Genomic DNA, 16,201 nt, shown 5'->3' on the forward strand with positions numbered 1-16,201 from the left:
AACAATCCCATGTAAAATTACATCAAAAAAGAATAAAATGCCTAAGAATAAATTTAACCAAGGAGGTAGAAGACCTGTATCCTGAAAACTATAAGATACTGATGAAAGAAATTGAAGACACAAATAGGTGGAAAGATATTCCATACTAATGGATTAGAAGAATAAATATTATTTAAAATATCCATTCTACCCAAAGCAGTCTACACATTCAATGCAATTCCTATCAAAATCCCAATGGCATTTTTCACAGGTATAGAACAAACAGTCCTAAAATTTGCATGGAACCACAAAAGACCCCATATAGGCAAAGCAATCTTGAGAAAGAAGAACAAAGCTGGAGGAATCACATTCTCTGATTTCAAACTATATAACAAAGCTATAGTAATCAAAATAGTATGGTTTTGGCATTAAAAATAGACACATAAATCAATGGAACAGAATAGAGAGCCCAGAAATAAACTCATGGATAAATGGTCAATTAATTTACAAGGAGATGAGAATATACAATCTCTTCAACAAATGGTGCTGGGAAAACTGGACAGCCACATGTAAAAGAATGAAACTGGACCACTATCTTACACAATACACAAAAATTAACTCAAAATAGATTTAAGACTTGAATGTAAGACCTGAAACCATAAAACTCCTAGAAGAAAACATAGGCAGTTAGTTCCTTGACATAGGTCTTGGTGATGATTTTTTGGAGTTGACACCAGAAGCAAGGCAACAAAAGCAAAAATAAATTAGTGGGACCACATCAAACTAAAAAGCTCTGCACAGCAAAGGAAAACAACAAAATGAAAAGGCAACCTGTGGAATGATAGAAAATAGTTACAAATCATATACCTGATAAGGGGTTAATATCCAAAATATATAAAGATCTCATACAACCTCAATAACAAAAAAGCAAACAGTCCAATTTTAAAATGTGCAGAGGAGCTGACATTTTTCCAAAGAAGACCTACAGATGGCCAACGGGTACATAAAAAGGTGCTCAACGTCATTAATTATAAGGACAATGGAAATCAAAACCACAATGAGGTATCACTTCACACCTGTTAGAATGGCTATTATCAAAAAGATAAGAAATAAGTGTTGGCAAGGATGTGGAAAAAAGGGAACAGTTGTGTACTGTTGGTGGGAATGTAAATTGGTTCAGCCACTGTGGAAAACAGTGCGGAGGTTCCTCGAAAAATTGAAAATAGAACTACCATAGGATCCAGCAATTCTACTTCTAGGTATTTATCCAAAGGAAATGAAAACACTAACTTGAAAAGACACTGAAACTCGCATGTTCATTGCATCATGAGCCAATGGCTTGGCTTTACAGTAGCCAAGATATGGAAGCAACCTAAGTGTCCATAATGAATGAATGGACAAAGAAAATGTGAGATGTATATATATAAGCACACAAACAATGGAATATTATTTAACCATAAAAAGAAGGAAATCTTACCATTTGCAACAATACGATAGAACTCGAGGGCATTATGCTAAGTGAAATAAGTCAGACAGAGAAAGACAAATACCTTATGATCTCACTTATATGTTGAAGCTAAACAAAACAAAACCAAAAATGAGTTCATAGATACAGAGAACAGATTGGTGGTTGCCAGAGGATGGGGAGTGGTGGATAAAATGGATGAAGGTTGTCCAAAAGTACCAACAACAACAACGAAAAGAATGAGGTATATCCATATATATTGACATGGAAAGATACTCACGATATATGTTTAAATGGGAAAAAAAACAGTAGCAGAAAAATATACACACTGTAATCTCATTTTTATTAACAGAGAGAATGAGAGAGAGAGAACTCTTTCTATTCTTGTGTGTATTATGAACATGAAGAGATACACCTAAAACTGTTAATAAGTGTTACTTTGAGATAGTCTTTTTACTCAAATCCACATAATACTAATATCAATGCCTAAAATAATGTACCCAACAACAAAAATTAAATGCAAGAAGACAAATCCAAAGCATAATAACTAAAGTGGAAAAAGTAAAGCAGAATTACATTTTCTAAAATATTAGTAATGCAGATAAATAAAGCAAAGCCATAGAAACTCTTCTCCTGAATAAGAAATGCCAGATGCTAAAAACAGATTTTTTTTTAATTTTAGGAAAAATGAATTTTAATTTTAGTATAATAAACTACTTAAAAATATTGATGGAAACAGAAAAACAATGAGTGTTGCAGTAGGTAATGTGTAAAATCCAATTTTTAAAAAACAAGAACAGAATGGACAATAGTGCAAGAAAAAGTTGCTGACCTAGAAGACAGACTCAGAGACCTACCCTATTCACTGTAAGTAGTCCAAAGTCAGAGGAGGCTATAAATATGAAAATTCATAGGCAATGATATAATACAGCAGGTCTAGCAAAAATGTGGTTCTCATTGCTGCCACTCCTCCCCTCCCCACTTACCCAGCCCACTCCCAAGACAGTTGTCACTAATATATCCCAGCAGTCTTTCCCTCTGAGCCAAGATAAGGCTTCAGAAGTTTCCTTAACTGAGTACCTTGGGCAGCCTCTACCAATGGCCAGCATACCTCTACTAAACGCTGGTAGTTGCAGTGTAATATGAAAACTTGTCATTTCTTCAATAGGAGAGGATCCAAGGTAATAATTCATGGCCTGAAAATGGAAAAGGCACACAGTTTCTTTCAAAGGTTTAACATTCAAGAGAAAGACATTTAGATATATGCTTGTTAAATCCCTGAACTTTAGAAATAAAGAATGATGGCATCAAGCAACTAAAGAAAAGAGAAAGATAACATTTCAGGCCATCACAGGTAAGAATAGCTTGAGATCATCCTATCAAGACTACTGAAAAGAATTCTTAAATCCACAGAACCTACAGAAATTTTCCAGTGGGTGACCTTATCTTCAAAGAATTACTCAAGGGGCATTTGACTTGGATAAGCTAAAACTACTGAAAAATAAGATAATGTAAGCTATAGGGGAACCATTGATGTATGCTGAAGTTTAATTAGTTTGTATGTCAACCCTTAAAAATGAGGAGAAAAGACATTCTAAACATGTTTCAGAGAGTCAGTTCTATCAATCCTCGAATGAGTTGTGGAGAGTGGATTAGGTTAATCCAATAGCAGACAACATATTTCTCATTAGGGAATCCAGACTTGTTCTTTACGATAAAAATATAAATTTAGACTGATAAAATGATTAGACTTTTTTTTTTGCCTTTTAATATTAAGGGATTATGTCATTGCATACAAGAAGCATTGATTTTTTTTGAATTTTATTTTTTTTATACAGCAGCTTCTTATTAGTTATCTATTTTATACATGTTAGTTATATATGTCAATCCCAATCTCCCAATTCATCACACCACCATCACCTCCACCCCTGCTTTCCCCCCTTGGTGTCCATACGTTTGTTTTCTACATCTGTGTCTCTATTTCTGCCTTGTAAACCGGTTCATCTGTACCATTTTTCTAGATTCCACATATATGCGTTAATAGACGATATTTGTTTTTCTCTTTCTGACTTCACTCTGTATGACAGTCTCTAGGTGCATCCACGTCTCTACAAATGACGCAATTTCGTTCCTTTTTATGGCTGAGTAATATTCCATTGTATATATGTACCACATGTTTTTTATCCATTTCTCTGTCAATGGGCATTTAGGTTGCTTTCATGACCCAACTATTGTAAATAGTGCTGCAATGAACATTGGGGTGCATGTGTCTTTTTGAATTATGGTTTTCTCTGGGTATATGCCCAGTAGTGGGATTGCTGGGTCATAGGGTAGTTCTATTTTTAGTTTTTTAAAACACCTCCACACTGTTCTCCATAGTGGCTGTATCAGTTTACATTCCCATCAACAGTGCAAGAGGGTTCCCTTTTCTCCGCACCCTCTCCAGCATTTGTTGTTTCTAGATTTTCTGATGATGTCCATTCTAACCAGTGTGAGGTGATACCTCATTGTAGTTTTGATTTGCATTTCTCTAATGATTAGTGATGTTGAACAGCTTTTCATGTGCCTCTTGGCCATCTGTATGTCTTCCTGGAGAAATGTCTGTTTAGGTCTTCTGCCCATTTTTGGATTGGGTTGTTTGTTTTTTTAATATTGAGCTGCATGAGCTGTTTATATATTTTGGAGATTAATCCTTTGTCCATTGATTCATTTGCAAAAATTTTCTCCCATTCTGAGGGTTGTCTTTTCTTCTTGTTTGTAGTTTCCTTTGCTGTGCAAAAGCTTTTAAGTTTCATTAGGTCCCATTTGTTTATTTGTGTTTTTATTTTCATGACTTTAGGAGGTGGGTCAAAAAAGATCTTGCTGTGATTTATGTCAAAGAGTGTTCTTCCTATGTTTTCCTCTAAGAGTTTTATAGTGTCCTGTCTTACATTTAGGTCTTTAATCCATTTCGAGTTTATTTTTGTGTATGGTGTTAGGGAGTGTTCTAATTTCATTCTTTTACATGTAGCTGTCCAGTTTTCCCAGCACCACTTATTGAAGAGACTTCTTTTCTCCATTGTATATCTTTGCCTCCTTTGTCATAGATTAGTTGACCATAGGTGCGTGGGTTTATCTCTGGGCTTTCTATCCTGTTCCATTGATCTATATTTCTGTTTTTGTGCCAGTACCATGTTATCTTGATTACTGTAGCTTTGTAGTATAGTCTGAAGTCAGGGAGCCCGATTCCTCCAGCTCCATTTTTTTCCCTCAAGACCGCTTTGGCTATTTGGGGTCTTTTGTGTCTCCATACAAATTTTAAGATTTTTTGTTCTAGTTCTGTAAAAAATGTCATTGGTAATTTGATAGGGATTGCATTGAATCTGTAGATTGCTTTGGGTAGTGTAGTTATTTTCACAATATTGATTCTTCCAATCCAAGAACATGGTATATCTCTCCATCTGTTTGTGTCGTCTTTGATTTCTTTCATCAGTGTCTTATAGTTTTCTGAGTACAGGTCTTTTACCTCCTTAGGTAGGTTTATTCCTAGGTATTTTGTTCTTTTTGTTGCAGTGGTGAATGGGATTGTTTCCTTAATTTCTCTTTCTGATATTTTGTTGTTAGTTTATAGGAATGCAAGAGATTTCTGTGCATTAATTTCGTATACTGCAACTTTACCAGATTCATTGATTAGCTCTAGTAGTTTTCTTGTGGCATCTTTAGGATTCTCTATGTATAGTGTCATGTCATCTGCAAACAGTGACAGTTTTACTTCTTCTTTTCCAATTTGTATTCCTTTTATTTCTTTTTCTTCTCTGACTGCCGTGGCTAGGACTTCCAAAACTATGTTGAATAATAGTGGCTAGAGTGGACATCCTTCTCTTGTTCCTGTCTTGTTCCTGAAATGCTTTCAGTTTTTCACAATTGAGAATGATGTTTGCTGTGGGTTTGTCATATATAGGCTTTATTATGTTGAGGTAGGTTCCCTCTATGCCTACTTTCTGGAGAAAAGTGGTCATAGAGATGCAGAAAAAGCTTTTGCTTTTGAGATGATCATATGGTTTTTATTCTTCAATTTGTTCATATGGTGTATCACATTGATTGATTTGCATATATTGAAGAATCCTTTCATCCCTGGGATAAATCCCACTTGATCATGGTGTATGATCCTTTTAATGTGCTGTTGGATTCTGTTTGCTGGTATTTTGTTGAGGATTCTTGAGTCTATATTCATCAGTGATATTGGTTGGTAATTTTCTTCTTTTGTAGTATCTTTGTCTGGTTTTGGTACCAGGTTGTTTGTGGCCTCAAAGAATGAGCTTGGGAGTGTTCCTTCCTCTGCAATTTTTTGGAAGAGTTTGAGAAGGATGGGTGTTAGCTCTTCTCTAAATGTTTGATAGATTTCACCTGTGAAGCCATCTGGTCCTGGACTTTTGTTTGTTGGAAGATTTTTAATCACAGTTTCAATTTCATTACTTGTGATTGGTCTGTTCATATTTTCTGTTTCTTCCTGGTTCAGTCTTGGAAGGTTATACCTTTCTAAGTATTTGTCCATTTCTTCCAGGTTGTCCATTTTATTTGCATAGAGTTGCTTGTAGTAGTCTCTTAGGATGCTTTGTATTTCTGCAGTGTCCGTTGTAACTTCTCCTTTTTCATTTCTAATTTTATTGATTTGAGTCCTCCCCCTCTTTTTCTTGACGAGTCTGGCTAAAGGTTTATCAATTTTGTTTATCTTCTCTAAAAACCAGCTTGTAATTTTATTGCTCTTTGCTATTGTTTTCTTTGTTTCTATTTCATTTATTTCTGCTCTGATCTTTATGATTTCTTTCCTTCTACTAACTTTGGGTTTTGTTTGTTCTTTTTTCTCTAGTTCCTTTAGGTGTAAGGTTAGATTGTTTATTTGAAATTTTTCTTGTTTCTTGAGGTAGGATTGTATTGCTATAAACGTCCCTCTTAGAACTGCTTTTGCTACATCCTGTAGGTTTTGGATCATTGTGTTTCCATTGTCATTTGTCTCTAGGTATTTTTTGATTTCCTCTTTGATTTCTTCAGTGATCTCTTGGTTATTTAGTAACATATTGTTTAGCCTCATTGTGTTTGTGTTTTTTTACGTTTTTTTCACTGTAATTTATTTCTAATCTCATAGTGTTGTGGTAGGAAAAGATGCTTGATTTCAGTTTTCTTAAATTTACTGAGGCTTGATTTGTGACCCAAGATGTGATCTATCCTTGAGAATGTTTCATGTGCACTTGAGAAGAAAGCGTAATCTGCTGCTTTCAGATGGAATGTCCTATAAATATCAATTAAATCTATCTGTTCTATTGTGTCATTTAAAGCTTGTGTTTCATTATTAATTTTCTGTCTGGGTGATCTGTCCATTGGTGTAAGTGAGGTGTTAAAGTCCCCCACTATTTTTGTGCTACTGTCAATTTCCTCTTTTATGGCTGTTAGCATTTGCCTTATGTATTGAGTTGCTCCTGTGTTGGGTGCATATATATTTATAATTGTTTTATCTTCTTCTTGGATTGATCCCTTGATCATTATGTAGTGTCCTTCCTTGTCTCTTGTAACATTCCTTATTTTAAAGTCTATTTTATCTGATATGAGTATTGCTACTTCAGCTTTCTTTTGATTTCCATTTGCATGGAATATCTTTTTCCATCCCCTCACTTTCAGCCTGTATGTGTCCCTAGGTCTGAAGTGGGTCTGCTGTAGACAGCATATATATGGGTCTTGCTTTTGTACCCATTCAGCGAGCCTGTGTCTTTTGGTTGGAGCATTTAGTCCATTCATGTTTAAGGTAAATATTGATATGTATGTTCCTATTACCATTTTCTTAATTGTTTTGGGTTTGTTTTTGTAGGTCTTTTTCTTCTCTTGTGTTTCCCACTTAGAGAAGTTCCTTTAGCATTTGTTGTAGAGCTGGTTTGGTGGTGCTGAATTCTTTTAGCTTTTGCTTGTCTGTAAAGCTTTTGATTTCTCCATCGCATCTGAATGAGATCCTTGCTGGGGAGAGTAATCTTGGTTGTGGATTCTTCCCTTTCATCACTTTAAGTATATCGTGACTTTCCCTTCTGGCTTGTAGAGTTTCTGCTAAGAAATCAGCTGTTAACCTTATGGGAGTTCCCTTCTATGTTATTTGTCATTTTTCCCTTGTTGCTTTTAATAATTTTTCTTTGTCTTTAATTTTTGCCAATTTGATTACTATGTGTCTTGGCGTGTTTCTTCTTGGGTTTATCCTGCCTGGTTCTCTGTGCTTCCTGGACTTGAGTGGCTATTTCCTTTCCCATTTTAGGGAAATTTTCGACTATAATCTCTTCAAATATTTTCTCAGGTCCTTTCTCTCTTCTCCTTCTGACACCACTATAATGTTGGTGCATTTAATATTGTCCCAGAGGTCTCTTAGACTGTCCTCATTCCTTTTCACTCTTTTTTCTTTATTCAGTTCCATGGCAGTGAATTCCACCATTCTGTCTTCCAGGTCACTTATCCATTCTTCTGCCTCAGTTATTCTGCTATTGATTCCTTCTAGTGTATTTTTCTTTTCAGTTATTGTATTGTTCATTTCTGTTTGTTTGTTGTTTAATTATTCTAGGTGTTTGTTCTTTAATTCTTCCAGGTCTTTGTTAAACATTTCTTGAATCTTCTTGATCTTTGCCTCCATTCTTTTTCCAAGGTCCTGGATCATCTTCACTATCATTATTGTGAATTCTTTTTTTGAAAGGTTGCCTATCACCACTTCATTTAGTTGTTTCTATGGGGTTTTATCTTGTTCCTTCATCTGGTACATAGTCCTCTGCCTTTTCATTTTGTCTGTCTTTCTGCGAATATGGTTTTCATTCCACAGGCTGCAGGATTGTAGTTCTTCTTGCTTCTGCTGTCTGCCCTCTGCTCATGAGGCTATCTAAGAGGCTTGTGCAAGCTTCCTGATGGAAGGGACTGTGGTGGGTAGAGCTAGGTGTTGCTCTGGTGGGCAGAGCTCAGTAAAACTTTAATCTGCTTTTCTGCTGATGGGTGGGGCTGAGTTCCCTCCCTGTTGGTTGTTTGGCCTGAGGCGACCCAGCACTGGAGCCTATAGGCTCTTCGGTGGGGCTAATGGCGGACCCCCGGTGGGCTAATGCCAAGGAGTGCTTCCCAGAACTTCTGCTGCCAGTGTCCTTGTCCCCATGGTGAGCCACAGCCACCCCCCGCCTCTGCAGGAGACCCTCCAACACTAGCAGGTAGGTCTGGTTCAGTCTCCTATGGGGTCACTGCTCCTTCCCCTGGGTCCTGATGCACACACTACTTTGTGTGTGCCCTCCAAGAGTGGAGTCTCTGTTTCCCCCAGTGTTGTCGAAGTCCTGCAATCAAATCCCACTAGCCTTCAAAGTCTGATTCTCTGGGAATGCCTCCTCCCGTTGCTGGACCCCCAGGTTGGGAAGCCTGACGTGGGGCTCAGAACCTTCACTCCAGTGGGTGAACTTCTGTGGTATAATTATTCTCCAGTTTGTGAGTCACCCACCCAGCGGTTATGCGATTTGATTTTATTGTGATTGCACCCCTCCTACCATCTCATTGTGGCTTCTCCTTTGTCTTTGGATGTGGGGTATTTTTTTGGTGAGGTCCAGTGTCTTCCTGTCAATGACTGTTCAGCAGTTAGTTTTGATTCCAGTGCTCTCTCAAGAAGGAGTGAGTGCACGTCCTTCTTCTCCGCCATCTTGAAGCAATCCAGAACCATTGATTTTAAAACATACCGGTATAAGTACCACTCAAAGAGAAGAAAGTACTTCAATTAAACTATTACCCAATGCTTTCTTATTGCTTAGAATTTTTATGTTCTACTTTTTGAAATTGCTCTTGTAGGCTCTTTTTAAATTTATTTTATTGAAGTATAGTTGATTTACAATGTTGTGTTAATTTCTGCTGTACAGCATCTTGTAGGCTTTTTGAGACATGGAAGTGACCACACTATGAAGAGCTAAGACCAAGTTCACACATATGGAAGCAGTGATAACTCTTATACCTTCCACCTGGCTGTCATTAGTTGTAGGATGCCATCAATTTTAAGACACAGCCTGATTTCAGGGATGTTAAAATGTGAAAAGTTGTGTGCATTAGAATTAGTGAAATAGGACACATCAAATTAGTTACCTTCCAGGTGGGTTTAAAAGGAAAGAAGGTCCTTAAGACATAAATATGATTCAACAGGACGCATATTGTACTACAGGAGTGTTCAAAACACCTTGGATAAGGACTTGACCACTGCCCAGGCAAGCACGGAAGGCTTTCCACTCAGGGCACAGGAATGTCTTTGGAGAAGAAGACAGAGGTGAAAAGAAGAGGGAAAACCTCAGAATGAGGAAAAAGAGCTCAAATATGACAAGCTCGGTTAAATGCCCTCCTTCTATGATCCTGGGATCTTATAATTTGGGGATTCAAGACACAATCACAAGGTTTTCACAATACATACTGGCACCACCAGTGCCACCACCAGACGAGGAGAGGAGAGCAGCGTCCCTCACATACTAAGTGCTCAATATGGTGAGTGAGTGAGTGAATGTGTGAGTGCGTGGGTTAGGTCTGTCTGTGGCAAAGGTAACAGCTGTTCTCTTTTCCCTTGTCATCCTAGAGAAACTTGAGAGTGAGAAGCTGAACGTCGCTGAGGTCACCCAGTCAGAGATTGCCCAGAAGCAAAAGCTGCAGACTGTCCTGGAGAAGATCAATGAAACCCTGAAACTTCCTCCCAGGAGCATCAAGTGGAATGTAGACAGTGAGTTTTGCAAAGGAAGATGGGACTGTTACATGACACCTGTGGTTCCTACCGTGGAGTTTCCCCAGGAAGCTGCATCATAAGCTGGGAGGCCCTGGATGGGTGCAAACTCATTTATCTCTGAGCGAGATATGCCTTTCCTTAGAAAGGAAGCTCATCATCCACATCTAAGGAAAGCTGAGAAAAATAGCAAAATGTCAAAATCTAGTGTGCCTTTTCTGTAAAAGGCTCTCTGTAGGAACCTCATGTGAGATTGGTGGGGAAGGAAGCTCCTATTCATTGAACTACTTCTGAGTCTCAGCACAACCTTTTGAAAAAGCTCCTGTCTCCAGCTTGTTGAAGCTCTGGGAAGTGGAGATGCCTAGTTCAGGCAGCTGAGAAGCGGGGAGCAAGGACTTGGGTCTGTTCCAGTGCCCACGCCCTTCCTCTCACCCCCTTACTGCCCAGAGAGAGCAAAGATATGACTAAGAGCATAGGCAATGGGATAGGATTTTAAAATTCAGGTTTTCGTGCTAGTATAGCTCAAGAATCTCAGAAAGTATAAACCGTTCATTCTTTTGCTGCCTCAAGGGCCTGGCTAATATGGACTTAATTGAGTCCATATCAGAGTCAACATGAAATCAGCAGATTTGGGCGAATCCAGTAGCAACAACCTGTTTCCCATCGGGAGCCCAAAGTTGTTTTGTTCCTTGTAGTAGATAAAAATATGAATTTAGATTTATAAAATGACTGAGATTGTGTTTCCTGCCTTTAAGTATTAAGGGGTTGAGTATTATATCTTATTGCATCTGATGTATACAGCTTAAAATGGACATCTCCCCCCCACCCCACCAAAACAAAACAAAACAAAACACCTTTCAGACTTGGGAAAGAAAAGGGAATCTTCAGCTTTCCAAGTTAAGAGACCCAAGCAGCTGCCAATGGCAATCTCTTCAGCGGGTTCCTAACACCCGCCATCGGAGGCGAGACGCCAAGCCCCTCCTTCAGCACAACGACACCTTTGCTTGCACAGCGTGGAAAGCTGCCTCTAGCAGCACGCTGGGAACAGGGCATCCTCTGTGGAGCAGAGGAGACACCCGAGGGCGGGAGGCGGGGAGGCCACGGCTCTGGGCCCTAGATGCTGCCCTGTGTCCCAGGAATGCTAATAGTGTTCAGCGGGGGAGGGAAAAAGGGGCTGATCACTAGTTTGGGAAATGTATCTGCATTCTGGAAGTCCATAATAGTGATAAGCATTAAAGTCCTCTGATGGTGACCTCTGCTTAGTTTTGTTTGATCCTATTTCCCACTCCCTTGAGTATGGACCATCTCTATATACCACTCCAAAACAAAACCCCTTTTATCTTTCTTTTTGTTTTAATTGAAGTATAGTTGATTTACCATCTAATGTTCTGTTAATTTCTGCTGTACAGCAAAGTGATTCAGTTATACATATATACACATTCTTTTAAAAATTCTTTTCCATTATGGTTTATCACAGGATATTGAATATAGTTCCCTGTGCTATACAGTAAGACCTTGTTGTTTCAAAACACCTTTTCATTTATCATGGAACCCAATTTGGGAAATAGGAAGAATGGAATTGTTTTGTTTTGTTTGTTTTTAGACAACAGAAATTTATTTGCTCCCAGTCCTGGAAGCCACAAGTCTGAAATGAAGGTGTTGGTAGGTTGGTTCCTTCTGAGGGCTGCAAGGGAAGGATCTGTTACAGGCCTCTCTCCTTAGCTCTCAGAGGGCTAATTTCTTGCTGTATTTCTTCACATCATCTTCCTTCTATGCATGTCTCTGTGTCCAAATTTTCCCTTTTTTATAAGGACACTTGTCATATTGGATTAGGGGCTCACCCTACTCCAATATGACCTCATCTTAACTAATCACGTCTGCAATGATTTTACAAATAAGGTCACATTCAGAGGGACTGGAGGTTAGGACTTCAACATATGAATTTGAGGCTGGGGGTCGCAAATCAACCCATAACATCTGATTGGTCTCCCACCTACCTCTCCAGCCACACATACACTTCTTGCTTTCTCAGCCTCTCTTCGTCATCCATACACTGGCCTCATTTAAATGGGCCACAATATTCCCACCTTTCTAGAACCGTTTCTGGAAGATATTTCCTTGATCTGAAACATCCCTCATCCCATCTTCCCCACCCCCAAACCATTTTGCCTGCCTTAAGAATGGAATTTTTTAAAGCCACATCAGAACAATTGTCTTCAGTGGCTTTGAATGATTTGTTTTGGGTTTGCATTCACTTTCATTTCTTATGGGGAAATGTGTAGGAGTAAAATAATCACCCATATTACCACTCTCATCTGGCTGTTTTCGTTTTTTGGCATTACCGTCCATATCAATGCATATTTTTTCATATTTTTACTTGATGAAGGTATATACAAACTCACTTTGTCTTAAGATTACATCATACACATCTTCTATATTCACATGTGGTCTTTGTAGTTATAATTTTTGATAGCTGCTCTATTTCCTGGGGTAGATATTCCATAGTTAACTTAAACCCTATGCTGACATTGATTCTTTCAGGACGTTTTTCAGCTTATTGCTAATATCAGACAGGGCCGAGTTAAATGTTATGTTGTGACTCTTTTTGCTTCTCTTGAATTACTCTCATCAGATAGATTTTTAGAACTGAGAGGAATTACTAGGTCAGAGGGAATAATTATCCCAGTGGCCAGCTCCCCGCGATGTCTCAGGGCTTCAGGCAGCAGTGGTTTCTGTGATAAGGAGTGCAGCAGGCGCAACTCCAGGGCAGGCTCCGACACCTCCTCTCTCGATTATCTTCCCTGGCTGTTTCTGGGGACATCGTGTCATCTTTCCACTCAGGAAAAGGGTGGCAGAGACAGCTGCTGAGTTCCCAAGGTCCTTGATCCAGGGTTTTAGGGAGTTCTTCCTTTTCTATTTTTTTTTTATTAGCAACAATAATTTTCATTATTGAAAACTTAGAAAATACAGATGAATTAAAAGAGATTTAAATAACATCTAACGTATTTATGGTGCTTGTATGCCTTGTACTAATCTAAACATTTTACCTATTTTGATCCTTGCAATCCTCATTCAACCATCTGAGGTAAGAACTTTACTGTCCCCATTTTACAGATGGGAAAGTCAAGGCATAGGGAGGTTAAGAAACAGTGAGTGTAAGCTTCCTGAGGGCAAGGATTTTTGTCTCTTTACTGCTAAATCCCTAAAACCTGGAATAGTGACTGGCAATATTAAGCACAATACTATTTGCTAAAGAAGTGTCATTGTCCAAGGTCACACGGGGTTGGGGGGAGGGGGGGAGTGATGGAGCCAGGAATGAGACCCAGAGAGTCTGGCTGCAGAGCCTGTGTACCAAGCCCACACATACTACCCTCATGAGCTGCCCATCAGATACAGGCATTGTCAGCCTTATGGTGTGTTCCTTCAGGTTGTGTGTGTGTGTATGTGTGTGTAAGAAATAATTATATCAGTAAATGAATAAAATGTGTGTATATACTTTATATATAAAATATATTTTCTTATTTTTATGAAGATGGTATCAACCTGTATATATTATTTAGAAGATGTATAGCTTTACAGATCATCCTTCTATGTGTCATTTTTAATATTCTATGACATAGATTGGGTATATCATAATTTACTGAACTAACGAAAGATTTTAAGATTTTTTCCCATTTTTTCACTAATATCAATACAGCCTGATGAGTTCTTTCTGCTCATAGACATAATTACTTCTTAAGGATGAATACCTAGGAGTGGTAGTTTAGGGCCAAAGAATATGTACATTTTAAGGTCCTATCACATATTTTCAAATTGTCTACCCCAAAATTGTACCAGTTTCTGTTTCCACCACAATTCAAGTTTGGAGGACTGCTTCTAACTCAACAGCTCCTTTGAAATGGTCTCCCAGCACTGGAGTGACCCTCTTGGCACAGTGGCTGCAGGGCCCAGTTTATACAGCGGAGTCTTGACTTCTCAACCCTGCTGTCATTCTGCATGTTTTCATCCTGACTGGAGTGCAGGAGCACAGTGGCCCTGGATTCTGCCTGGCATCAGGGAGAAGACTCCCAGGAGATGTGCTGAGAGATGGCAATGATGAGAGTGCTCAGATACGCAAAGGTAGTTAGAAGTTTTCTTAATTGAAAAGATAACATGTCTTTATTCGAAAGAAACATTTGAAACAGGAAAAAAAAAAAATCAACTATAGCATAACTATTTTCTTTTTTTTTTTTTTAACTTTCCAAGTCTTGGCCACAAGTACATGTTTGTGTGTGTGTGTGTGTGTGCGCATATTTGTGTATGTATGTGTATGTGTATGTATATTTATATATATGTATATATGTGTATATATATACAAATATATGTGTATTTATATATGCATAAATCCATGAATGTATATATTTACATTATTCTAGTTCTCTTTAACATTATATTATTAATATTTATAGCTACATTGTCTTAATGATTTTCAGTGCATGCAAACTATTTCATTATGTGAATGTACCATAATTTATTAAAGCAGTGACTATTAAACCATGCTTAGCCCAACCTAGGGATTTTCAAGGAAAAACTCAGGCATCATCGAGAAGAAGAGAAGCAGCTGTGGGCGGGCTGTAGTTAGGACAAAGGGACCAGAGCAGTTGCACTGTTTTTTATCAGGTTTGCCTAATGGTTTTTAGAACAAAGGATTTCTCTGCTTAATTTTTAAAAATTTGAAAACCACTGGTCAACCATCGTCTTTCATTTGGATATACGCGCTTCAGATTTTTTTTTTTTAATTAATTAATTAATTTATTTATTTTTGGCTGTGTTGGGTCTTCGTTTCTGTGCGAGGGCTTTCTCTAGTTGTGGCGAGCGGGGGCCACTTCATCGCGGTGCGCGGGCCTCTCACTGTCGTGCCCTCTCTTGTTGCGGAGCACAGGCTCCAGACACGCAGGCTCAGTAGTTGTGACTCACGGGCCTAGTTGCTCCGCGGCATGTGGGATCTTCCCAGACCAAGGCTCGAACCCGTGTCCCCTGCATTGGCAGGCAGATTCTCAACCACTGCGCCACCAGGGAAGCCCCAGAGTTTTTTTTTAATGATAATATATTACACAATAATAAACATCTTTTTTTTTCTTTTCCATTATGGTTTATTACAGGATATCAAATATAGTTCCCTGTGCTATACAGTACGACTTTGTTGTTTATCCATTCTATATATAATAATTTGCATATGCTAATCCCAAACTCCCAATCCATCCCTCCCCTACCCACCCTCCCCCTTGGCAACCACAAGTCTGTTCTCTAAGTCTGTGAGTCTGTTTCTGTTTCTTAGATAAGTTCATTTGTGTCATATTTTAGATACTACATATAAGTAATATCGTATGGTATTCATCTTTCTCTTTCTGACTCCACTTAGTATGACAATCTCTAGGTCCAGCCATGTTGCTGCAAATGGCATTATTTCATTCTTTTTTATGGATGAGTAGTATTCCATTGTGTGTGTGTGTGTGTGTGTGTGTGTATGTACACACACACACACACACACACACACTATATCTTTTTTATCCATTCATCTATTGATATGCATTTAGGTTGTTTCCATGTCTTGACTATTGTAAATAGTGCTGCTATGAATATAGGGGTGCATGTATCTTTTCAAATTACAGTTTTGTCCGGATATATGCCCAGGAATGGGATTGCAGGATCATATGGCAACTCCATATTTAGGTTTTTGAGGAACCTCCATACTGTTCTCCATAGTGATGGCACCAGTTTACATTCCCACCAACGGTGTAGGAGGGTTCCCTTTTCTCTACACCCTCTCCAGCATTTATTAATTAACATCTTTTTATACATAGCATGTATGTCTGTGAGAGAGAGAGAGAGAAAGAAACTGTGTAATTATTTCTCTTGAAAAAATACCCAGGAGGACAGAGCACTCATTGAAAGAGTCTGACATCTGTATGGTGCCTACAACATAGCTCTACTTTGCTTACAAAGACAGTCAAGGTAACATACAATGTCACCAGTGTGTGAGAACAACC

General features: G+C 38.4%; 1 protein-coding gene across 1 annotated transcript in view; it reads left to right on the top strand.

The window, feature by feature from the left end:
• PARVA (parvin alpha) overlaps nucleotides 1-16,201 on the top strand; it is a 178,657-nt gene that overhangs the window by 120,526 nt on the left and 41,930 nt on the right. Inside the window, exon 6 of the mRNA XM_061201469.1 lies at nucleotides 10,032-10,172. Within this exon, the coding sequence (XP_061057452.1) occupies nucleotides 10,032-10,172 (141 nt within the window). The remainder of the gene's footprint in view (nucleotides 1-10,031; nucleotides 10,173-16,201) is intronic.

Source organism: Eubalaena glacialis, chromosome 10, assembly GCF_028564815.1.
Source record: "Eubalaena glacialis isolate mEubGla1 chromosome 10, mEubGla1.1.hap2.+ XY, whole genome shotgun sequence".
Lineage (NCBI taxonomy): Eukaryota > Metazoa > Chordata > Mammalia > Artiodactyla > Balaenidae > Eubalaena > Eubalaena glacialis.